The sequence below is a fragment of the Schistocerca americana genome, chromosome 2, assembly GCF_021461395.2.
Source record: "Schistocerca americana isolate TAMUIC-IGC-003095 chromosome 2, iqSchAmer2.1, whole genome shotgun sequence".
Taxonomy (NCBI): Eukaryota; Metazoa; Arthropoda; class Insecta; order Orthoptera; family Acrididae; genus Schistocerca; species Schistocerca americana.
The window spans coordinates 956,178,766-956,205,225 of record NC_060120.1 but is presented as its reverse complement, the minus strand read 5'-3'; the positions used below and the strand labels follow the sequence as shown (position 1 = coordinate 956,205,225).

The 26,460-nt window shown below is 41.5% G+C and overlaps 1 protein-coding gene across 1 annotated transcript in view; it reads right to left on the bottom strand.

The window, feature by feature from the left end:
- Window positions 1-934: 934 nt before the first annotated feature.
- The window catches only part of LOC124595470, a 47,585-nt gene continuing 22,059 nt past the window's right edge, over window positions 935-26,460 (bottom strand). Inside the window, exons 2-3 of the mRNA XM_047134226.1 lie at window positions 21,741-21,893; window positions 935-1,238 (exon numbers count right to left, since the gene is read on the bottom strand). Coding sequence (XP_046990182.1) covers window positions 1,096-1,238; window positions 21,741-21,893 — 296 coding nt within the window. The 3' untranslated portion in view covers window positions 935-1,095. The remainder of the gene's footprint in view (window positions 1,239-21,740; window positions 21,894-26,460) is intronic.

The window sequence follows — 26,460 nt, the reverse complement described above, 5'->3', positions numbered from 1 at the left end:
GATAGGGAATTGGAAGTGTAATACATTAAAATAAAACACAGATCGATTCACTCATATCCAAAGGCCATATTTCATGAGTGTAAAATAGAAAAATTGTTGTTATGTCACAGAGTACCACGACAGTCCATCTAATGACACTCTAAATAGTGGGAGAGCAAATGGTTTAAATGGAGCATTCTAACCGTACAGCTTATAACTGTCTTGTTACATAATTGTCATAACATCAAACAAAGCTCCCTGTATATTTGGCTAGAAAGCCGAGGAACTACTTCAAAAATGATCAACGTTGCATTAGCTCCGTACATCTGATGGAATAAAGTTAGTAATGCTTCAGCTTGACGTCAATCGAAAGGTGTCACTTATATAAAACTGAGTAACTTTCCGCAGCAATATGCTATTTCGTAAATATTGGCATAATTTCTCTGAGATTACAGTAATCACATATTTACATTTTTATAATAAATATATAGTTTGTTGGGATGACAGTTCAGAGTTTCTATATTCTTATTTTTTACCGTAAATAACCATCTTTAGATATGCAAAAATAATCAACCAGTGCAATACAGGTTTGAACATAACTGTTCATTCTATAAGCTAGACTGAATAAGTGAAAAATTTACGATCCCGAGAGACATTTAATTTATTTCTTTGTACATTATTACCTTCTGGCACTAACATTTTTCGAACTGTAGCAGGATGTAGTACTTAAAAACAGCTTCAGATGCTCATTCTATTACTGTAATTAACAGTAACGAAAAGATACATGTCATCAACTGGTTCTATTAATCACTTGTAAAAATCAGCAGAGTGACTGCCCTTCCCGAACAGATTTTTTTCCTTCTTTTATTGTATGACTTAGAAATGTCCTAGGGTCGATATTGAATATAAAGACGACACTGATGATGATTAATTAAAGGTAATAAATAAATCCACATACAATTAATTCTACTGTTTATTTACCACATGATAAATTTTAAATATATTCTGTGACATGCTGAAATATATCTCAGTTCACCAAGCGTATGTTTATCGATATAATAGGTGGCAGGTAACAGAGAAAATGTACTGTCTGCAATTCAGAGGTGAAGTTTAACTTCAGTGGTCATCAGAATCGGATCCATTACAGCCATGTGCAAAGCAGAGGATGGTGGTAGTCTCGACCCGCCCTGGACCATGCTTCACACAGCATCCCGGACTTTTGTCGTCATCGTCGCATAGGCAACACCGCTCTGCGCCACCTGGTACAAAAAAAAAAAAAAACAAAAAAAAACATTAGAAAGGGTCATAACATAACCCTTCTGTCAAACAAGACACACCCTTAGACACTTCCTTAAAGAGTGGAGGCGACACCACAGCCAGTGCGAGACCGCTGTATGCCATCTGAAACCAACACAAGAAGTTATGAATTCAGAGAGTGGTGTCCAGAGAGGCGAATGAGCCGCCGCTTCCTCCCGGAAATTAAAAATTCCCCTCCACCTCCCCACCCCCCCCACGACAACTTCATATCTACACTGACGGAAAAAATAAAATCGCAGCACCAAGAAAGAGTTGTGCGACATAAAAGAAAGTTGGCAGGCGTGTTTCTACACATGAAAGGTGATATCAATTCAAATTTCACGATAGTCGCATAAGACTAGCTGTAAGTAGGCTGTTTAGGTTTTTATATTTGTAACGCCACGTAGCGCTCTATATGAAAATCACTGACTGTGCTGTGTGCAGTCTGTGGCTGGTCTGCATTGTTCGAATATGCTATTGTAGTGTTCGGCAGTTGACTGTTAACAGCGCGTAGCGTTGCGCAGTTGGAGGTGAGCCGCCAACAGTGGTGGATGTTGGAAGGGAGATGGCAGAATTTTGAGAGCGGACGATCTGGACGTGTGTCCATCAGAAAGAGTACATTTGTATTATTGGATATCATGAACTGATACATATATATGATGACTTTTGAACATTATTAAGGTAAATACATTGTTTGTTCTTTATCAAAATCTTTCATTTGCTAACTATGCCTATCAGTAGTTAGTGCCTTCAGTAGTTAGAATCTTTTACTTAACTGGCAGTAGTGGTGCTCGCTGTATTGCAGTAGTTCGAGTAACGAAGATTTTTGTGAGGTAAGTGATTCATGAAAGGTATAGGTTATTGTTAGTCAGGTCCATTCTTTTGTAGGGATTACCGCTACGGTCGCAGGTTCGAATCCTGCCTCGGGCATGGATGTGTGTGATGTCCGTAGCATAGTTAGGTTTAAGTAGTTCTAAGTTCTAGGGGACTGATGACCTCAGAAGTTGAGTCCCATAGTGCTCAGAGCCATTTGAACCATTTTTTTGTAGGGATTATTGAAAGTCAGATTGCGTTGCACTAAAAATATTGTGTGTCAGTTTAGTGTTGGTCAGAATAGGTAAAGAGAGAAATGTCTGAGTACGTTCAGTTCTGCTCAGCTGTTTGAAAATCAAATAACGTAAGAGATTTATCAGCACAGAAATTCATTAATTTTTCTAATGGGACGTTTGATAGCGCTAGTAGCTACGCTGTGAGAATGGAGATCAGGTTTGATTTAAATACACGCTGTACCAGTCGTGAGAGTTAGTACCTTTGAGGCTGGCCGTGGAGAGTTGATGTCAGTCAAGAATGCCTTTAAGATGACAAAGACGCCATTGTCAGCACCTCACTGGATTTGAACGAGTCCGTACAATGGGGCTACCAGAAGCTGGGCGTTCCTTCTGCGATATTGCAGGAATACTTGGCAGGAATGTAGCCACGATGCTTAATTGCTGGCGCTGGTGGTCACGAGAATCTACAGTCACAAGATGATCGGGCTCCGACGGCCACGTGGCACTACCGAGATGACAGGTAACAAGTAATAGAAATGATGTGCTGTTAGCAATTTACAGGTGAAGTTTAACGTGAGATGTCATCAGCATCCATTTCTATTAGTGGTTTGGTTTGGTTTGGTTGTTTGGGGAAGGAGACCAGACAGCGTGGTCATCGGTCTCATCGGATTAGGGAAGGATGGGGCAGGAAGTCGGCCGTGCCCCTTAAGAGGAACCTTCCCGCCATTTGCCTGGAGTGGATTAGGGATATCACGAAAAACCTAAATCAGGATGGCCGGACGCGGGATTGAACCGTCGTCCTCGTCCGGCATTAGTGGAATTAACAGAATTGACAAGAGTCTTCTCATCACCTGGTTCTACCAATTATTTGTAAAAATCTGCAGAATGAATGCCCTTCCCGAACAGTAATGGTTGGACGTGGGAGTTCGTATGACAGCAGGAGCACTCTCGTTTTTATCCCACGCATCCTGACTGCAAATAAGTATGTCAATCTGGTGATTTGACCTGTTGTGTTGCATGGATCTGCATCCAACACTCACATCCGGCACCTATACAACACAATGGATGCACGTTTGCATGTTTGTATTCAACGTTCTGGCGGTTACGCCGGTTGTTAAGGTACTACCATCTGCAGCAGTAATATGAGCAGCATTTGGTACCACAGTGACACAACGAACTATTACAATTCGGTTCCTTCAAGGACAGCTCTGAGCCAGATATCCTGTAGCATGCATTCCACTGACCCGGAACCACCGCCATTTGCGACTTCAGTGGTGTCAAGCGAGAGGTCATATGAGGGCAGGGTAGAGGTCTGTTGTGGTTTCTGACGGACACTGTTTCTGAGTCGGAGCACTGATGGCCATATGTCGGTTAGAAGGAGACTACTTGTGGGCCTGCAACCAACCTCTCTGCGCGCTAAACGCACTGGACCTACATCTGGATTTACGGTCTGAGCATGAAAGCGGAAGCACTGTGTGGTTATCGCACGGACACTGACTGCAGTTTTGTACGCCAGTCTGGTGATTCGACCTGTTGTGTTGCTATTCATGAACAGCATTGCTACGTGTGTTTTCCAACCGGATAACGCTCGCCCACATACCGCTGTTGTAGCCCAACATGGTCTACAGACTGTTGACATGTCTTGCCTGCTCGATCACCAGGTCTGTCTCCAAGCGAGCACATGTGGGATATCATCGGACGACAACTTCAGCGTCATCCACAAACAGCACTAGCCGTCCTGTATAGATATACACTCCTGGAAATTGAAATAAGAACACCGTGAATTCATTGTCCGAGGAAGGGGAAACTTTATTGACACATTCCTGGGGTCAGATACATCACATGATCACACTGACAGAACCACAGGCACATAGACACAGGCAACAGAGCATGCACAATGTCGGCACTAGTACAGTGTATATCCACCTTTCGCAGCAATGCAGGCTGCTATTCTCCCATGGAGACGATCGTTCGTAGAGATGCTGGATGTAGTCCTGTGGAACGGCTTGCCATGCCATTTCCACCTGGCGCCTCAGTTGGACCAGCGTTCGTGCTGGACGTGCAGACCGCGTGAGACGACGCTTCATCCAGTCCCAAACATGCTCAATGGGGGACAGATCCGGAGATCTTGCTGGCCAGGGTAGTTGACTTACACCTTCTAGAGCACGTTGGGTGGCACGGGATACATGCGGACGTGCATTGTCCTGTTGGAACAGCAAGTTCCCTTGCCGGTCTAGGAATGGTAGAACGATGGGTTCGATGACGGTTTGGATGTACTGTGCACTATTCAGTGTCCCCTCGACGATCACCAGTGGTGTACGGCCAGTGTAGGAGATCGCTCCCCACACCATGATGCCGGGTGTTGGCCCTGTGTGCCTCGGTCGTATGCAGTCCTGATTGTGGCGCTCACCTGCACGGCGCCAAACACGAATACGACCATCATTGGCACCAAGGCAGAAGCGACTCTCATCGCTGAAGACGACACGTCTCCATTCGTCCCTCCATTCACGCCTGTCGCGACACCACTGGAGGCGGGCTGCACGATGTTGGGGCGTGAGCGGAAGACGGCCTAACGGTGTGCGGGACCGTAGCCCAGCTTCATGGAGACGGTTGCGAATGGTCCTCGCCGATACCCCAGGAGCAACAGTGTCCCTAATTTGCTGGGAAGTGGCGGTGCGGTCCCCTACGGCACTGCGTAGGATCCTACGGTCTTGGCGTGCATCCGTGCGTCGCTGCGGTCCGGTCCCAGGTCGACGGGCACGTGCACCTTCCGCCGACCACTGGCGACAACATCGATGTACTGTGGAGACCTCACGCCCTACGTGTTGAGCAATTCGGCGGTACGTCCACCCGGCCTCCCGCATGCCCACTATACGCCCTCGCTCAAAGTCCGTCAACTGCACATACGGTTCACGTCCACGCTGTCGCGGCATGCTACCAGTGTTAAAGACTGCGATGGAGCTCCGTATGCCACGGCAAACTGGCTGACACTGACGGCGGTGGTGCACAAATGCTGCGCAGCTAGCGCCATTCGACGGCCAACACCGCGGTTCCTGGTGTGTCCGCTGTGCCGTGCGTGTGATCATTGCTTGTACAGCCCTCTCGCAGTGTCCGGAGCAAGTATGGTGTGTCTGACACACCGGTGTCGATGTGTTCGTTTTTCCATTTCCAGGAGTGTATACTAAGATGGCATCTCTTCTTTCGGACATGTCAGAAAGAACAGATACCATCTTAGTAACCGAGCGAGGTGGCGCAGTGGTTAGCACACTGGACACGCATTCGGGTGGACGACGGTTCAATCCCGCGTCCGGCCATCCTGATTTAGGGTTTCCGTGATTTCCCTAAATCACTCCAGACAAATGCCAGGATGATTCCTTTCAAAGGGCACGGCCGACTTCCTTCCCCGTCCTTCCCTAATCCGATGAGACTGATGACCTCGCTGTTTGGTCTCTTCCCCCAAACAATCAATCCAACCATCTTAGTAAATATATAGCCAAGGCTCACCGGCCACTTGACCATCTTCTTCTTCTGTGCGAATGCACAAACAGTGCCCGAACTCTGGGCAATAGGCAACGCGCCGCGAGTAATGAGTATAATGGGCGGGGGCACTACGAATGTAGTGCTGGACAATACGTTGAGAATGTGCGTTTCGCGGGAGGCGTGCCAGAGATAAATCGCTGCAGTCGCGCTATCCTCTGTGTCCTCGGTGGCTCAGATGGATAGAACGTCTGCCATGTAAGCAGGACATCCCGGGTTCGAGTCCCGGTCGGGGCACACATTTTCATCTGTGCCCGTTGACGTATGTCAACGCCTGCAAGCAGCTAAGGGTGTTCATTTCATTGTAATTTCGTCCTGTATAGAGCGGCAAGTGCAACAGGCATGGATCTCCGTCCCATACAGACATCCAGCGCGTATGCAACACGAGTGAAGCACGTTTGCATGTTTGCATTCGACATTCTGGCGGTTACGCCGCTTGTTAACGTACTATAATTTGACATTTGCAATGGCTTATCTCGGGTTGCATAAACCTGTGATCTTGCAATTTAATCACTTACGTATGTTACCCATACAAATGTATTCCTGAAATTTCATTACTCTAGACTAACTATTTTTGAGTGTTTCTATTTATTTCCGTCAGTGAATTTGTATATAAGTTTAAAAGTCAAAATAATATATGAATTTAAATTCTCGTCTTGACTGGTGTTACGTAACAGCTAACAAGCTTGCATTGTTTTGAGAAATTTCAACTGTGCCGGCAGTATGAAATCATAAATGGACAAATCTTGATAATTTTGCGTATACTAATACACCAAACAGGATTTAGGTAAATACAAATGCTGCCGCCTTCTATACACTACGACACTAAGAAGTTTCCACTATTATAATAAATTTCAACTTCATAGATATTTTAATGGTTTTGTCTGTGAACAACTTAATATGGAAGAGTGATGTAACTATGCAATGTCCGGCGGGTCTTAGTCAATTCGTCGTACGAAAAGAAATGCTAGCGTCGAAATACAATATAGAAACAACAAACGTTATTTGATTCCTTTTGGTATAAAAGACAGCGTACTGCAGGAAACATAAATGATTGCGAGTCTACTGAAAGAAATGCTAGTGAATCTACGGCTAGGCTACACACACAAAGCAAGCCGCCGTATGGTGCGTGGCGGAGGGTTCAAAAATGGCTCTGAGCAATATGGGACTTAACATCGGAGGTCATCAGTCCCCGTGACGGAGGGTACCCTGTACCTCAACCAGCCGTTTCCATTCCTGTTCCACTCGCTGATGCAGTGTGGGAAAAAGGCCTGTCTATCCGTATGAGGTCTCGTCTCTTGTATCTTACCTTCGTGCTCCGTAAGCTAAACGTAAGTTGGCCGCAGTAGGATCGTTCTGCAGTCAGCTTCAGATGTTGGTTCTCTAAATTTACTCAGTAGTGTTCCTCGAAAACAACATCGCCTTCCGTCCAGGAACCCCAACTGAGTTCTCGAAGCATCTCCCTATCACTTGCATGTTGTTCAGACCTACCAGTGAGGAATCTAGCAGCCTGCCTCTGTATTGCTTCGATGTCTTCGTTAATTCCGACCTGGTGTGGATCCCAAACAAGCCGTACTCAAGAGTAGGTCGCACTAGCGTCCAATACGCCGCCTCCTTTACGGATGAACCACACTGTCCTAAAATTCTCCCAATAAATCGAAGTCGATTATTCGTCTTCACCACCACAATCCTCACATTCCATTTCATATCGGTTTGCAACGTCACAGCCATTTATCTAAAAGACTCGACTGTATCATGTAGGACCGAGTGCTGCTATTCATCCGCATAAACTTGAATTTTTCTACATTTAAAGCCCGCTGCCATTCATCATTGCGACTAGAAGTTGTGTCTAAGACATCTTCTTATCATCCTACAGTCACTCATCTTCCATACCTTCATGTACACCACGGGATCATCAAGAGACAGCCATAGACTGGTGCACACCCGGTTCGGCAGATGATTTATGTACATGGTAACAATTACTGAATGATACGAAAAAAACGTAAATTACTTACAAACTACGGCGTGCACATTTATTCAACATCTAAACGTCACTACAGATATTCGGGTAGTTCGATATGCCTGCCATCATTGGCGATGATGTGGCACAGACGAACAGCGAAGTTCTGTATGACCCGCTGAATTGTCGGAACATCTATGGGTCGATGACCTCTTGAATGGCTGGTTTTATCTCTGTAATGGTTTTGGGATTGTTTACGTACACCTTGTCTTTAATATAGCCCCACAAATAGGAGTCACATGTGTTCAAATCTGGAGAATATGGCGGCCAATCGACGCCCATGTCAGTGGCCTCTGGGGACCCCAGAGCCAGAATGCGGTCCTCAAAGTGCTCCTCCAGGACATCACACACTTTCCTGCTTCGATGTGGTCGAGTTCCGTCTTGCTTGAACGACATCTTGTCGAAATCAGCATCTCTTTGGATAAGAGAGATGAAATCATCTTCCAAATCCTTCACGTACCGTTCGCTAGTCGCAGTGCCATCAAGGAATATCGCACCGATTATTCCGTCACTGGACATTGCACACCACACAGTCACCCGTTGAGGATGAAGAGACTTCTCGATTCCGAAATGCGGATTCCCAGGCCCCCAAATGCTCCAATTTTGGTTATTGACGAAGCCATCCAAATGAAAGTGGCCTTCGTCGCTAAACCAAGCCATACTAATTCCCATCATGCCCCGCAGCCAACCGTGCAGTTAGAACGTCCCAACACAAACCGTTCAGAAGTTATGATGATTTTATTTCATATAGTTCAGTAACTGTCACCCCCTATCTGGGGAATAATCTGAGACATATCGCACTTCCCTGGGGTGAATTGCTTCCTGAATCTCCAGTTACTCTTCCTGCGTCTTCGAACTTAATATTTACTATTTCTGACCCATCCATAAGTCGTTATCCAAAACAAACTGTTTAATTGGAGACTTGGTATCAGCAAAAATGGGAGTATATGTACATTAGGCTGTACTTCGACCGCAACGCGGATGGTGTCTCCTTGCAAACTGTTTGAAATGCATCTAATAATGATATCGAAGAAACAGGGGGCTATTCATTTCTGTATCCTTCACTAAATTTAGAAAAGCTACTGCAAGCACCGGAAAACTACAAACGCCCGCCAAATCAGAAAAACATGCGAAAAATCTCGCACACGAAAATTGTAAATTACAGAGATTAAATGCTCAGATTTATGCCCAGATGGTTAACCACAATGAAACTGAAATAGTGTTAAACCTCCAAGCAGTGACTTCCTTAATTCGAAGTGTGTATTTCTTTTTCGGGGAAGAAATGCCCCACACTACAAATATGAACCTCTAACTCTTATTACAGTACCAAAAAGTGATATTAATCTTGAAAAATTGGTTAAATTTCAGTGTGAAAGTTCCACATTTGTCAGAAAATATACTGCTTCAGAATTACTAAATTCTGTTGGTGACGTTTTAAGCAGAGCCAAGATGAAGCAGTTCTATAAGATACTTTTCCTTAATGTCAAACGAATCTACAAGTGTTTCCGACCAAAGTGATTTGGCTTTGCTAGTTCGTTATGTTGCGCCATCTCGGTCTTTTGAAGCGACAGAATGGATTTGAGGTCTGGTTTAACAGACGAGTACTAAAGCTGAACCTACATTTAGAGCAGTTGATAATAATCTAAGGGAACGAAAGCTTCTGTGCGGTAAATTAGTAACATGCTCTTTCTATGGTGCTGCTAATTTTAGTGATTCTGTCAGTCAGGTCCACGCTCGATTATCAGAGAAAAGGTGGCACAAGTTGCCATACATTCACTGCAGAGGACACGTTTTGTCAGTTGCTGCTAACAACTGTAGGAATAAACATCCTGTATCAAAACATGCATAAAATATTGTTCAGGACATTATTTTATAAAGTTTTCCATACTTCTCCTACATGAGAAAATGCGTTGCATCAAAATCAGTGTTCTTTAGGATAACCTGTTTTAAAAATACCTGAAGCTGTTCACATCCACTGGTTGAGTACCTATAGCACATTTCAAGTTATGTTCCCGTGCTATAAGCCGATCATCATGACATGTGAACACACGAGTATATGCAAGGGCGATATGGATTTAGCAAATCTGGCAGTTGTTATAAATGATGCGTTACAATTTTGTTGTACGTTTAGTGATTTTGGATGGTAGATTAACCGCCGTTTCAAACTTAATAAAGTATTGCAAAGAAAAAAATTCACAACTCCTAGCACTTGCTTCTAGAACCTGGAACATTTAAGACACATTCACTGGATGAAAATGAAGCACTAAATAAAACTGCAAAACCCTACAGAGAAAAGTAGCCGTATTCATCACGGTATACAAGCATACACTCAAGAGCGTTAGAAACATTCAATACACATCCCTTCATGCAAGAGAATCTAAGTCCCAAATATGTAAAACTAAAAACAAATAATAGTTCTTTCTATGTTAAGTTTGCACAAAAAAGGCGAGAATATCTGGTTGAAAACGGAAATGCCACAACAGTTCAAGAAAAAAATCAGTTAAATGTTAGTACATAAACTATGTTTGTACTAATTCTACTAACCACCTAACATATGAAGTACGTTTTAGCCAAGATATTATAAACAAAGCTCTAAAAGACAGCCGCAAAGAGATTACGAAAAAAACTATGTCAACTCAGACAGTCAAATCTTACATCCTACAGCAAAATATGCATTACATATTGTTCAGGATATTATTTTACAAAGTTTATCATGCTTCTCCTAAACGAGAATATGTGTTGCTTCAAAATTGCTATTCTTTAGGACAGCTCTCACAAATTTTTGCCAGGAGTAGGAGTCAGAGTTCTCACAGATTTTTGCCAAGAGTGGTAAATTTCACAAACATTCACTTCAATAACAGCGAACTTACTTTTCTAAACAAAAGCCTTAATGTAATGTATAGCAATACCTTAATCATAATAACAACAAGGACATCATCTGTTCAGTAAAAATAACAGCTAATATGACCAGACTAAATAAAAATGAAAAAAGTAATGAGCACATGCTATTAATTCAATAGAGAAACACATAAACTAAAATCCAATAAAAGAAGTTGAAGAGGAGAATTTGTTGCTTAAAAACATCAACAGGGAACTCTATGAGGGTGGCACATTGGTAGTGAAGGCCACTGAACGTACTAGATGAGTGATTATGAACAAATCTGAATATGTAAGTAAGACACTTCATTTCCTTTAGAATTCTCATACACAGAAAATCACACAAGATCCCACACAGATTAACATTAACTTAAAGAAGCAGCTGAATAAGACATTTTTCTTATCACTTAGTGAGAAAATTCGTAGATTAGTAATAATGAATCCAGGAGCTCCAAAGTTGTGGGCCCTACCAAAAATCCATAAGGCTAATGTCCTCATCAGACCCACTGCGAATTCTATTACCTATACAGGCTGCAAAGTTATGAAAAATCTGCATTCAATTTTACAAAATAAATACAAATTGCAAATCTGCTTTTCAGTGAAAATTAGTTACCAAACAATCAAGGCATCAAAGTACTTCAGATTCCAGTCAATGGTAAGTTTATTTTCCTAGACATAGTAGAATATCAGACTATACCCACAGCTGTAATAGTTGTACTAACAGAATGACTTGATCTGTTCTCTCCCACAACTCATTCAAATACAACAGCAAAATGTATAAACATGATGTAGGCGTAGCAATTGATAGTCCAACTCAATGGGATCATTGCAGAAAGTTTCATTAATCACCTTGAAAAAAACTTCTGAACAATAAGAACAATATCACTCAGAAAATTGTACACTGCTGCAGATATCTAAATGAGATATGCATGGCATATAATGGAACAAAGAGGAAATAGGTTGTTAAGTAGATTCAATAACTCACACAATAACATTCGTTTCACCATATAGCATAAGAAAGATAATAAAATAACCTTTTAGACGTGATAATAACCAATATAAACTAGACCCTGAACATCAATGTACACAGAAAACCAACAAACAAGGACAATGTTATCGATAAATCCTCCACATACCCCAACTCATATAAACAAGCTGCTTCCAAATCCTTCATAAATGGAGCACATAAATTCCCACTGAGCGCTACTGACTACAAGCTTCATGATATGCGGTACACATCATACCACATAAGCAGCGTAAAGGCACAACAAAGAAACTTTATTATTGTATAGGCAGCAGCAGGTTGGATAATAAAATTTCTCTGTTGTGCCTTTACGCTGCTTATGGGGTATTATGTGTAAGGCATTTTATGAAGCTCGGTTTACTGGTTAATTAAGTGGTCTTCACCACTAAATTATTTTAAAAATTTGTTTGGTTTCTTTTTTGTTAGCGTATATTATTTGCACGATTACTCCTGAGTAACTATGGTTTTTCTGTTGAACATGGTAGTTCTTATTTATTTGATTGTAAAGAAATGGCGAATAGTCGTTTCTGGTCCGGTTTCAGTAATTTCCACTTATTATTACTGCTAATATATTTACATTCTTGCCATGCTGTCCACGTAACCTCCTCCTTTTTTGGCTCCTTAATCTCCATCCTCCTCCCCCTGTCCGTTTCCCAGCCCTCTATCCTCCCCCCTCTCCCCCCTGCCTTACAGTCCCACTCCTACTCTACATCCACATGGTTATGATCATGTTACATCTTCCTCATGAGGGCAAGTACATTTTTTGGTGCCTTGAGAAAAGACAACTTTGTGGTTTAATGTTTGTTTTTATGTGAGGCATATTATGAACAAGTTTTTTATCTGCGCATAATTTGTAAAGTTTTGTGTGGTAAAGTTTTTATGCTTGTAAGTAGGCAGAAATCATGAAGATTTTTAACCTCATATTGTGTTGTTTTCTTTTAATACTAATGTTCTTGTTCATATTTAATGATTTTTAAGTGCCAACACGGCATACAACTTCGTAATACACGTCGTGGGTGGTGTTCTTGTGTTTTACTGTTCAGTATTTTCAAATAGTTCACTGTTTTTGGTAAAGGATTGAAAAATAATAATGTTATTGTTGACTTGTACAATTTCACATTTAATGATTTTTATGTGCCAACATAGAATACAACTTTGTAATACGCACCGAATGTGGCGCTGCTGTGTATTGCTGGTCAGTCAATTTAAGTATTTGACTCTTTTTGGTAAAGATTTTAAAAGGTATTAATTTTATTGTGAACTTGTACAGTTATTGTATAAATTGTTGTATTCTTGATGGTTGGAGAACATTTTAATAAATAAAAAAGTTTCCTATATCCAGATAGGGCGCCTCCTTCCCAAGGTTTCCTTACGACAGTGGAAGGAGTAAACTGCCATTAAATGTTCATTGCACATTTTTGACGTCTTCGGAAATGCCATTTTCGGCTTTGTAATGTAGGATTATTTGAAAATTAGTATCGAACTGACGATAGTCATCGAATGAATAAAAAAATTGCATCTTGGACTGGTTTTTTGTTCTACTGATTGACAGAAGTTGCTGACCCAAGCTACTCCAGCACGCTGGAAGTTCGTAAAAACCCAAGTATATGACTATAGCGTACTTAGGAGTCGTTTGAGAGAACATAGCAAAGCAGTTTAAAAACACAGATATCAGCCTAAGTGTCACTACCAACAACAACCTCAGAAAGTATCTAGTTGATGACATCTCACAATCAACAGAGAAACTGAGCAAATCAGGAATTTATAAAGCTACATGCAGTCATTAAAAACAAATACTATAGGACCAAATAGGCAGAAATTTTATAACCCATTTTGACTGTATCAGAATTTAGAAAGTCAACAAGTCAGCTATAGCAAAACAGATTGAACAGGACACAGATTTGCAATAGGCAACGGTTCTAAGGTACTGCACACCTGAGAAACGAGCTTGAAAATCGAAATCTTGGAGCAAATACAAATACTCAGCCCTTGGAGCAAATAGAAATATTCATTCACAGTGAAAACTGGATAAACGAGATCCTAAATGAAGTGCAACAGTTTGAGCACTTACGTTTCTTCAACAGTTCCAAGTCAGTGCTCTTAAAACAGAAAATACACAAAAATTAATATTATATATTAAAGTAGGTCACAGAAATACTTCTGTATTTCTTTAAAATAAATTTATCCTGTCGTTTTAATATAAAATTGTCAGAGTCCCTCATTTTGTGATATGTAACTTCGACCAACATCAGTGATGTGACAGGAAGGTGTGCACAAGACACTGCAAGTGACTAACAGCACCAGGATCGAAATAACCTGCACTGTGATAGCCACATTTTCTCCTACCAGTTGAGTTGTTTATTGTATTGTGTTTCAGATTATGATGAAGTTTGTGAACAATGGATAACAAGTTAATAGTGAAGTGGAGGTACCCAAACACATCACAAGAAGGCAATCACTCGACTAGAACAAAGTGAGTGATTATTTGAAAACTTTTATTTGACCAGAAAACCACCACAGGAAGAAACGTAGCTAACCTCTCTTTCTCCCCAGGATCAGCAGAACACATACCAAGACTTTACAAATAATTTTGCTATCCATGTTCACCTTTATTAAACGTTTTTTCTCTGGTAGCATGACCTGATGATGAAGTCTAATCTAAAAGTATGTTGCTGATTAAATAATTAAATAGTCAACACAGTTTGTGACTGGTAACGGTATTTGTAATACCTTTTCATAAAATAATGTACAATGTGAACAATAATAAAACCAACAAAGAACAGAGATGGATTTCTAGACCTTTTTCTTACATTGCCAGTCAGCAATGTGTCCCTGCAGTTTCTCAGTTTTATTAAAGTTCACCCTGTATAGAGAAGAGCTTCATAGAGAAAAATAGTTCTGACAATTTTTCCTGCTTTTGCATCTCCTCTGCATAAGATACTCTGCACACTTGTCCAACTGTCAATAGTTTAATTTATTGTGCTATTCACAGTACTGCCATGCCAAAAAAGAATACCTGGCAGAAAAAGTCATTAAATCTCGAAATGCAGGTTACATATATTATGTATTTTAGAATTCAAAACGCCAACTTGGTTGTAGTATTATGGCAGTGTTTTGTAATTGTTAATTATAAATGTGTTGTGAAATTGTGCCACTTCTCCTTTGCTACAGCTCTTGTGACTAACAATTATCACAGGACGTTTCTCTACTTTGTGAGAAGATTTGCGGTTTCACTGCTCGCTTCTTCTGTTACTGGTCAGACTCCAGAGAAGCATCGCAGACATCCTGGCAGCGTCGCCATTTGTCATGCCTCAATTATTATGTCAGACAGCTATTAAGCTCATAGTGCCCTACTGAACTTCAGATGGCGCTAAAAGCGTGTGAGGTGGCAGCAGCGGCTACAGTATATTGTAGTGCAGAATTAGTTTCTCATGACTGGTTATTTTATGCCAAAATATTTATTGAACGAAGTGTAGCTCGAAAGCCACTCATTTGTAGCCGATCTCTATCTCAGTTAGATTGGATATTTTCCACTTTGTTGAGGGAGATAAGTGATGTTATTACATGAAGTCATTATTTGAATTTGAAGGTGGGGAAACTACACACTAAGGAAACTGTGCCTCTACATTATTGTAATAGCAGATTTGATGGTGAAAGTAAGCACTCAGGAAAGAGTGACTTTGCAGTATTGTGTTAGGCTTCTTTTGCGACTTCAGTGTGGGCGTTGATGTATTTTAGTTAATGTCTGTAAATCTCTATACAGATAACAAGACAGTGTTATATGTATATAGACATGTAATTAGGAGAACGAATAGTTAGAACCAATCTATGTTAGTTGGAGATTTGGACGTGTGGTCTCTGATTTAGTACGTTTTCCTATAAAACACTAAATGACAAAGGAAGAGGACAGGCTAACTGTCTCTCCTGTCATACACAATATCCTGAGTCTTATTTGCCTCATATTTAATTTTTAAAAGATATTTTAAAAGTATAGCTCAGTTTTATAGCAAACGAATAATTTTTAAGTATCTTAAAGTGGTAAAAACAAGTGACAGATTAGATAAAGAAAAATCTCCAATGTTGCACAAAGTAAACATAATTCAAATATTATTCGCAACTAAAGAGGAATCTTAGTTCAGATCTGTTAATTTCCAAAGAGAGAAATTACTTCATATTTCTTAAGTTAAAAAGGAGACAACTTATCTCCAGGATTTTATTTAAATAGAAAGATGGTTAATTCTTGAAAGAAAGACACCTTACTTATTCCTGAGAGTTTGAGAATTTTAAAACGAATTAACACGTTGGTATTGAAGTCATGCAACGATATTGTTGTAGCATAGTTGCTACACACAGCTAAAAACTGAAGGAAGTTGTCATTACCTCATGAACTTGAAGACGACGTCAGCCATCTTAAGTAGTCCAAAACATTAGGTTCACCGCATTCATACCTCCACGGATCACCACGGTGATACTTCCTCGTGATGTCACTCTGACGTACCCTTGCCCATTTTCTGTGCGTGATGGGTGCTTTGATTGAGTGGAGACGTGGTTGTTTCATCAAAAATGCCAGCTTGCGTTGTTTACCGATGTACTAATCGATCCCAGCGTAATCTCAAGTTTAAAGGGATCACATTTCATTCGTAAGTAGCGCCGTTCAAGCAATATTTTCTTTCGCATATATGAATTGTGGTTGCACTGTTTATTTTTATTGTAATTATCTCATTTGACTTCAGATTTGCCTTTCTTTACTCAGTGTCCATTCTTTCTCTTCTTTGCTGTGCTTTTCAATGCATTCCAAATCACAAATGCTCCAACGTCCGAGCCACACTGTATCAACGGTCTCGTTCCGGCTTACCACACGGCTATGTAATCACTGTGATTGTTGAGGCAGTATCTCATTCCCGAAATTCCCCCTGCCAATAATTATTATTCATTGTTCACATGTCCTCTCCATTGCTTACTTTCTGAAGAACTCTTTGGTTGAAAATTTATGTGCACACTACTTCGTCGTGCTTGCCTGCTGCTCGGCGTGTGAGTAGCAATCCATCCGTTTCACTGTATAGTTTTTCCGTCACGAAGTTTGTTGTAAGTTATCCACTGTGCTTCAACAGGAACAATGATGGACATAATTACAATATCAGAAGAAAAAATTATATTGATTATGCTACATTAAGGTTGTCTGTACCTCAAACATGAGTTCGCACTGCTGCAACCAAAAATTTTGATCTTTTACCCATTCACATTAAATGCCTCACACGCAGCAAAGTAAAATTTGAAAGTAAACTGAAAACGTTTCTCTTTGACAGCTCCTCCTGTTCCGCAGAAGACTCTATTCTTGTAACGTTTAAATGTTGGTCACTAGGGATTACTGACTAACATCTGTGTATCTTTAATTAAAAAACAAAAAAAAACCTAATAAATGATCAGCATGGAAGCTTACTTACAAAAAGAAATTGGTTTTAATATAAAATGACTCGTTCCACATCATAAAGATTTATAGAGCAAATTATAGGTGGAACATGAAACTATGCAACTAGCTACTGGTTCACCACAAAGCATGGTATAAACTTCTGCACTCTGAAAACTTCAAAATGAAATTCAAAAGTAAATGAAGGAAATTAACAAAGAAGACGTGTATTCCAACTGTGATATGTTTGGTGACTCCTGAAAAACTGACAGAGTTACTGGCGAGAAATATTCTTGGAAAAGAAGCAAATAGGCTACTACTGGAAAGGTATGACTTCACGTTACACAGGTTAGGCTATCATTTCTAAAGAAATAACTTACATCCAAGTTAAAGCAAAATATCCCGTTTACGGGGGTATAATCGATTGAGGCCATTACGGGGGTATAATCGATTGAGGCCATTCCCTTAATCTCGTTTATAGTATTGCACAATGCTGCAACATGTTTAAAAAGTTGTATCCTCTTTTTACCCAATAAACTGCTATTACTGATCACACACTGAATGAAGCAACATAGGTTAAAATCTCAAAGTGGGAAGATATGTAAATTACAATGAACTAATGCACTGACAGCCTAATAAAACAAGAACTCTATTCTGCTTAGAGGCACGTCTCTATGCACCTCTGTATCTTTGACATTTCAATAATAGTTCACTTTGTTGCCATGCGGAAGAGACGATTGCATCCCTTGCGTCTTCCCTCACTGCTCTCATTTATGGGCAAGCAAAGAACAAGTAGATAAGTTTTTTGTAAACACGAACATGAAAAATGTTATGCATACGAGTTCAAAGCTGAAAATGTAACGAAGAAGAAGCAGCACGAGTAAACAAACAAGCATTCGTTTCGGAGTTCCAGCTTCATTTGCTATCGATGAAAATACAGTAAAAGTGGAATTAAATTGATTCCGAAAGCACGCTTTTCAGATTATTTTCTTCTCTTCTTGGTTACTCGAAATATACCAACAAAAAACAAGTTACAGTAACGAGGCCAAATGTGTCGTATTACTTGAGCAAATACGCGTTTAAAAATAGAAAAACGTTCCAAATTGTCTTCCTGGCATAATGTTATTCATGTAAGAATTGTAATTTTGAGTATTTGAAACAGTTGTTGCGTGCACACGACAGTAATAATGAACAAGAAGCAATCGTTAACAGCAACCTGCTAATATTTTGGGCTATTTAAGACGGCGGCATAACCCCCCCTCCCCCTCTCTAGCTTAAAAACAGTGTAGAGCGTAAGCCTATAACACTATCCCCCTTTTTTTTTACCTCCACGGTTGCTACCTACAGAATTTATCCCTAACCAACAACGTTAACTGAACAAGAGAGTAAATTATATCTCTGAAGGTGCGATGTAAAATAAATACAATTTAAAAGGGCAGACAAGCACACTACAGTTAGCTGGTTCTATGTAATTTGGTGGTGGTTTTGATCCGAAAAGTTATTTATACAGTATTATCGAGCACGACGGCTCGTATTTTTTTTTTTTTTTTTTTTTTTTTGTAAAAGAGTTGAACATTTCAGTTACGCCGTTGCTAAGCGAGCTGCGTAGCGGTGTAGGGGCTCGAAGACTTTATTTTGTTGCTGTTGAGTGGTAAGGTCGAGTATCTGACGTTCTGTCCAACGCATGCTATAGTGCATAAGCATTTTCTATTGAAGCTGACATCGTCTTTGGTGGAGTTTTCGTACGAACCTCGTAGTTTTCTTTTGATAGTCAGATGCGTTATTAACATCATTATTATCAGATTCCAACAGGTACCACTAGCCCATCAAACCACAAATAGCACCTGTGGCAATACTGCAACGCACATTTTCTTAGTGGTACAGTGTATGGGCTGTACCGAGAGAATTTCAACATCCGAGTAAACGTGTGGTCGGACAGACGATGTTGCCAATGCAGATGTTTAAGCCCGCTGGCTATATTAGGCGTAGTCTTGCCTGTGAATTCGAGTGACGTACTTCCGCGATAGACCTAACACAGAAGATTCTTGTGTTGTTCTTCTTGAGTACAACTGAGCGAAAGTAAGGTGTTGTTGATTTCTGCTGTGCGCGGTTACTCTCCTCATACGTGTCACTGTACATCTGTAGTGTCTATTGGCTCTGTGCTTTCTACGTAGATGGTCGTGTCTGTAGGATTGCGCAGTCCACAGACCAGGTCATCATCCCTGGTTTCCGGACCATATGGCGTACGACAGTCAGGTTTGTATCCCAACCTCGTCTGGGGCTGCTCTAGAAACGTCTTCTGCCTACTTTCCCATTGGCTCGACTAGAATTGTCTTCAGTGATGAGTCCTACTTGGAAGTGAGGTCCGGTGATCGGTGAAGACGTGTCTGGAGACATATCGGTCGGCTGTGGGATACCAACCTGATTGTCGCCTACCATAGTCCCGACAACCGGGAGTGACAGCCTGGGGTGCCATTTCGACCCATAGGAGGACCCCTTTCATTGTTATCCGTGGCACACTTCTAGCACAGCGATATGTCGACGATATTCTACTTCTCGTTTTATTGCCCTTCATGCCAATCCGTCATGGGCTTACATTTCAGCAACCTAAACTCCACCCGCACCCGACGAGAGATTTTGCTGCTTGTCTTCTCGTCAAATCCTACCTTGGCCATCAAGTTCCCCACGTGTCTCCCGTACTGGAAACATTTGGTGCATTACGTGCAGGGTCGTCTGTCAATCAATGCCAAGCCGAATAACTGCTTGCTTAAGAGCCAAAGATGGACCAACGCGCTATTGGTTTGCTCAGTTTGTGAAGCTCTTTCTATTGAATAAATCATTCAGTTTTTCTGAAATTATATTAATTAGTTTGCACATTCATGTACGAGGGTCACACCAAAAGAAATGCACACTATTTTTTTTAAATATCCATCTTTTATTCTACATGTTTGAAAGTTTTACGGTGTGTAGATACATCCTTTAGGGACAATATTTTCATTTCTCCACATAATTTCCATCCCTCTCAACAGCCTTACACCATCTTGGAACCAGCGCCTGTATACCCGCACGGTAAAATTCTGGACCAACCTGTTGGAGCCACTGTTTGGCAGCGTGCACAAGGGAGTCATCATCTTCAAACCTTGTTCCACGAAGAGAGTCTTTCAGTTTCCGAAAGAGATGATAGTCACATGGAGCCAGGTCAGGACTGTAAGGCGGGTGTTTCAGTGTTGTCTATCCGAGTTTTGTGATCGCTTCCTTGGTTTTTTGACTGACATGCGGCCGTGCAGTGTCGTGCAACAGAAAAACATCCTGCTTTTGCCGATGTGGTCGAACACGACTCAATCGAGTTTGAAGTTTCTTCAGTATCGTCACATATGCATCAGAATTTGTGGTGGTTCCACTTGGCATGATGTCCACAAGCAAGAGTCCTTCGGAATCTAAAAGCACCGTAGCCATAACTTTTCCAGCAGAAGGTGTGGTTCTGAATTTCTTTTTTTTCTTGGGTGAATTTGCATGATGCCACTCCATTCATTGCCTCTTCGTCTCTGGTGAAAAATGATGGAACCGTGTTTCGTCACCTGTCACAATTCTTCCAAGAAATTCATCTCCACCACTCTCGTACTGCTCCAAAAGTTCGCTGCATACCGTTTTTCTCGTTTCTTTGTGAGCCACTATCAACATCCTGGGAATCCACCTTACACAAACCTTTTTCAACACCAACACTTTCAGTATTCTGCAAACACTTTCTTCCCTTATCCCAACGTAGCATGACAGTTAGTTCACTGTGATGTCTCTGTCAGCAGTCACCAATTCGTTAACTCTCTGCACATTGTCTGGAGTGTGTGCAGTACGAGGCCTGCCGCTGCGAGGACAATCCTCAACACTGCCGTGCCCGCTTTCATCACGTAACCTGCTTGCCCACTGACTAACTGTACTGCGATCGACAGCAGCATCTCTATACACCTTTTTCAATCTCTTGTGGATGTTTCCCACTGTCTCGTCTTCACAGCACACGATTTCTATGACAGCACGTTGCTTCTGACGAACGTCAAGTGTAGCAGCCATCTTGAAGACATGTTGTGACGTCGCCACTCACGGGAACAGGTTGAACTAACTTTGAAAACAAGCTGGAAGGATGTATCTACACACTGTAAAACTTTCACAAATGCAGAATGAAAACTGTATTTTTACAAAAGTAGTGTGCATTTCTTTTGGAGTGACCCTCGTACATTATATCCACCGATTTCCCTGACACTCGGATATTTCCTTCGTGGTGCGTCTTTTTTGTGCTCTTAAAAGGGTAGGAGTGAGGCGTGTACACAATTTCTAACTTTACTACTTACCTCACTGTGCTACACCTTCAACATTAATATTGTCGCATTTAAAGGGTTCATTTCGACAGAATTTAAATTTTGAAATTCAGTGAATAATTGTATGAAATACTGAAAATCAACCTCTTTTAACCCATGCAAGCCAGTAAACAGGCACCTTGCTACTGTGACAGTGTGGCTGTGTTCTCCGTTTAGTGAAACAGATTGGTGGGAATCTCACCTTCGAAGTTATTCTTGACGCAGCTGTCCGCCTCCTCTCCTGGACACGTCATCAGCAGATCCTCAGGATCACTGAATGGGTCTGCGCAGCGAGAATCCTTTGTGGAATCGCAAACGTAGCACTTGATGGCTTCAGCGACTTCATTTGAAACATCTGAAAAATGTGTGAGCTGTTGGTTTAACATTTCAAGCCAAAAATAAATTCATGCTCAAATAGTAAGCGTTGGAGACCATGCATAAATCCTCCACAGCTACACTCCGCTGGGGCGTAATGGAAGTGGTTAGTCGCTGAATTCTTCTGATCTACTGTTTAATATCGAACATGTTTGTATAACCATGATGAAACAATAAGTGTGAACGACAAAGAACACAGTGGTAGCATTAAAATGACTACATGGCAGCGTTACAGACTTTCACACATGATAAAAGGCTGTCAGTGCTAATAGTCCTGAATGCATTGCTATCCTCCTTATAAGTGATCAAGGCTTACTGGAACTGTTGAACAGAATAAAACGTCTAATAGGTACAGAATATGGATTGAGACCGAACCGTGGAAAGGCGAAAGTATTGAAGGGTCGACCACGAAGTAAAGAAATCCCACTACCTTGGAAGCAGAGTGACATTTGTTGGCTGGATCAAGGACGAAATAAAATGCGACGAGCTCAAGCAAAACGTGGGTTCACTGAAAATGGAGGGTATACGTTTGGAGTACAGCACTGAATCAAATTGTGGGGAAGATTAATCAGAAAGGATGGCCTCTGTGTTCACCTGCAATGGCAGATCGTTTCCTCAAGACATTCTTTGGCTTCAAAAACAGGCTTCCTATCCGAGATGGTGTTCTTCTCCTGCCAACTGAATTAGAACGACGTATGACTATATTTCCTCCAGCTTTCCGCCCCAGAGTACTCGCACTCCTGCGTGTTGCTCATTGAGGCATCTCCTGTATCAAACTGCTGGCATACATATTAGCTGGTTGTCAACAAGGACATCGGTGCCAAGGTATGTCCTTGCAAAGAGCCTTCTCAGCAACAAACGGCACCGTGCGCGGTGTTTCCTCCTCTGGCCACCATCAGGGATTCTGGGAACGTATCTATGTCGACTTTCCAAGTTCTTTTCTGAATAATAAGTGACTCATAGTGGTGCATACCTAGTCTAATTTCCTGTTTGTGACACACTTATGTTGAACGACAACAGCGAACATGATCAAAGAGCCTTCCAAAGGCCGTATCTTGGTCAACCGCCTCCAGTTTGCATCACCCCAGTTTTCACAACTGCATGAGCTGCATAGTATCTAATAACTTCTTTCGGCACCATTCCATCCCCATTCCAACAGAGAGGTGGAACGCATGGTGCATAGTACTTTGAAAGAGAAAATGTGTGCAATAATGAATTCTACACCATACAAACACGCACCTATGTTGCTTTTAGCCATCTACAGGACCACATCGATAGCAAGCGAAGAGCCCAGCCGAGTAGCTTCATGGGAGGCAGCCTTGGACTTTCCTCACTCCGCTGTCACCGTGAAACCACCATCAGACACAGGCTACAGCCTGCCTACGGTATCAGGGAGGCGCGCCAGTGGGGATGCTATCATTCAGTGAACACAAGGCCGCCGGCTGTAAGAAGTCACTGCCATGGCACAACATTCGAGAAGACACCAGAACCAACTATGCCAATGGTCGTCTGAGGCAGGCCCAACCATACTGTACAGTCTGTGATACCGGCCACATCTGCAGCAGCTGCACCCCAGGCTGTGTAAGCACTGGTGACCCCCCCCCCCCCCCGACCAGTGCGGTGTGGATTTAGGCCCATCACTCCCCCCCCCCGTCTGTTTCAGAACCAGCGGCGGCTGACCAAGCTTCGACAAGCTGTCTGAGGGTGTCGAGGTCCACTCGCAGAACATAGGAGATCCAGTACCACGACCCCTACGTTGGAAGCAGAGACGCCACTAACCGTGCCTATTCGCCCCTAAGTGCCGTCTCAGGTGTTGGGGAGGAGAGGTACTAGGGAGGGAGGAGCGTAGTACGAGAGCGATAGGGAATTCTTGCAGCTGAAGGAGGCCGACGATCACTCATTGTCCCACCTCGGATGGAGCAATTAATGTCATTGCATTGCTCGTTATATTACGAGCACCTCATCCTTATTATTGTTCGAAATTCTACAGCTGATGCAATTTTTTCTAATTTACATGACCATATCTCCTGATTTACAGTACGTGCATAAGCTGAGAAAAAGGCACCGTGATCAATCCCTGTTGTAGTAATGACATCACATACAATTTTTACTCTACTGCAACAGAGGCTGCTAGAAACTAGTACGTTCATAACTAGGAGGGTTGACTGTGGTGCAGCACGGACATCCCACACTTTCAACTCTGAAGAGGACGTCATTCGTCACACAGAAGAGAAACAGATGCCGTGCACTCGAAGCATTTCTCATGAAAAGGGTTCATGTACAAGACGCAGGTTAGAGGCTTCTCGTCTCCGCTGTTAGGGTACTGTGAAGCGGGAGGCTTGTAAGCGATCCGATCATCAAACTTATTTTACTGTTCTAACGGTACATTTTCGGAAATAGTATCCTTATGAAAACCTTATCTTCTACGCCCCGTCTACGATCCCTTGAAGTCTGTAGTAAGAACTGTGATACAATAGTAATGAATTTATTTATTTATTTATTTTTTGCGGAAATACATCCAGGTACGTTTCACCACAGTTGTGGCATTCTCTGACAGTTTTCTTCTTTTATTTTTCTCAAATACATACACAGATTATGTTTAGGTTAGGATATGTCTTACATCGGATTATGTTGTTATTTAAATTTATTTACTGTTTTTTTTCTGCGAATGTCAAATCAGCACAAAACAGTAAACAAACGAACGTCGAAAGCGCATCAGAAACGTAAATTTGTTTAGTGATACATGTGTAAAAGCCACAGCGACATAGTAAGATGAAGTATTCAGAAATGAGCAGGAGAAAACGTTATTAAACACTGTCAAAATACGAAACATAATCCATGAATAACAAACAACACCCAATAGTTCGCCATCCCAAAGTTTCACAAAATTTTTTACCTATGTCCACATGTCATTACAACTACACAAAAACACCTTTGGCATACACAAACAAACCCGTCACAGCTCAGCATCAGACAAATATTAAAACGATAAGGCCAAAAACGGGCATATGCCACGATTATTTACCTGCACATACAATTTAAAGATTGGATTATAAACAAAAATTCAGTCCAGACGTTATCCTAACATCCCTCATGTTTGCAGATGATATGGTGTACTAATTTACACTCGTGGCCGATTTTGGTTGGCAGCCACAGGCCACACACATAATGTTAAATATAAGGTAAAATACATACATAATTTAAATAACAACAAAATCCTATGTAACAATTAGCCTAACCTAAAGATAATCTGTTTGTAAGTATTTGAGAAAAATAAAAGAAGAAACCCCACTGAGGACTCCACACCTGTGTTGGAACATTCTTGGGTGTTCAAAAACAATAATTTGTATTCTTCAAAAAAGCAGAGCCGCACTTAATTCATTGCTGTTTTCTGCAAGCACGGGAACTGGACTCAAAATTCCAGTGTGACTGTGATACACTCTGTATATATGTGTACCTCATAAAGATTGTATTATACACTTGACAAAGCCTTACTAATGTTGGCTACAGAAGGTGGTTTTGGCTAGATTATGTTGGGTGAAAGTATGTCCACTAGCCTGTACTCGTGCGTTTTGTATTTAGTGATGGTTGATTCAAATAAACAGCATGACTATTATTAGAAGACACGACGTTTTCACACAGAAAGAGAACAGTATGGTAAAACCACTTCAGAATAGCTGATAAGCCCTTCTATCCTGCCACATTTAGACTGTAGCGTATATAGTGCACCTGGCCTAGGATGGTACATACTGACAGATAGGACAGGACGGAGGGAACTAGAAAAGCACACAATGGAATTGGCTTATCCTTGGAGAACCTAACTTTCATCAGCCGACTAAACTTAATAATTGAAAACTGACCAACAAGTCAGTCACCACTCCAAACTGCCCTCAACATTTACTACCGTCCCATTTAGTGCGACATCGATAGTGCATTTATTTACTTCAATAATTACTTACTTACTTACTCCTTGGCGCTACAGCCCCTGTAGGGCATTGGCCTCACTGAAGATCACAGCCCAATCCTGACGATGTTTGCTCTCATTTCCTCCATCTCCTGACTCCAAACTTCCTCAAATCATTTTCCAATCCTCCAGTCATCGTTTCCGAGGTCTCCCTTTGCTCCTTTTGCCACCTGGATTTCCTGTGTACACCTTTTTGACAGCTCGATCCTCTGACATTCGCTCTACATGGCCCAGCCATCTTTATCTGTTACACTTAATTTCACTCACCAAGTCAGGATTTCTATACAGTTATTCCAATTCCTTGTTTCTCCTTATTCTCCATTGCCCCGCATCATACACGGCTCCAAAAACCTTTCATAATGTTTTCCTCTCCCATCTTCTGAAGAGTTCCTCTTCTGCTAGTCATTGTCCATGTTTCTGACCCAAACGTTACCACTTGTCATATGAGCTTATCATATCTCTCACAATTGCCTCTGTTCAACTTCATATATTTCTCTTTAACAACAGCATTTTTCCTGGAAGCAAAGAGATACTATAAGCTAGATTTTGGTGCATGTGGTTAAACAGAGTGTACCTCGGTTAT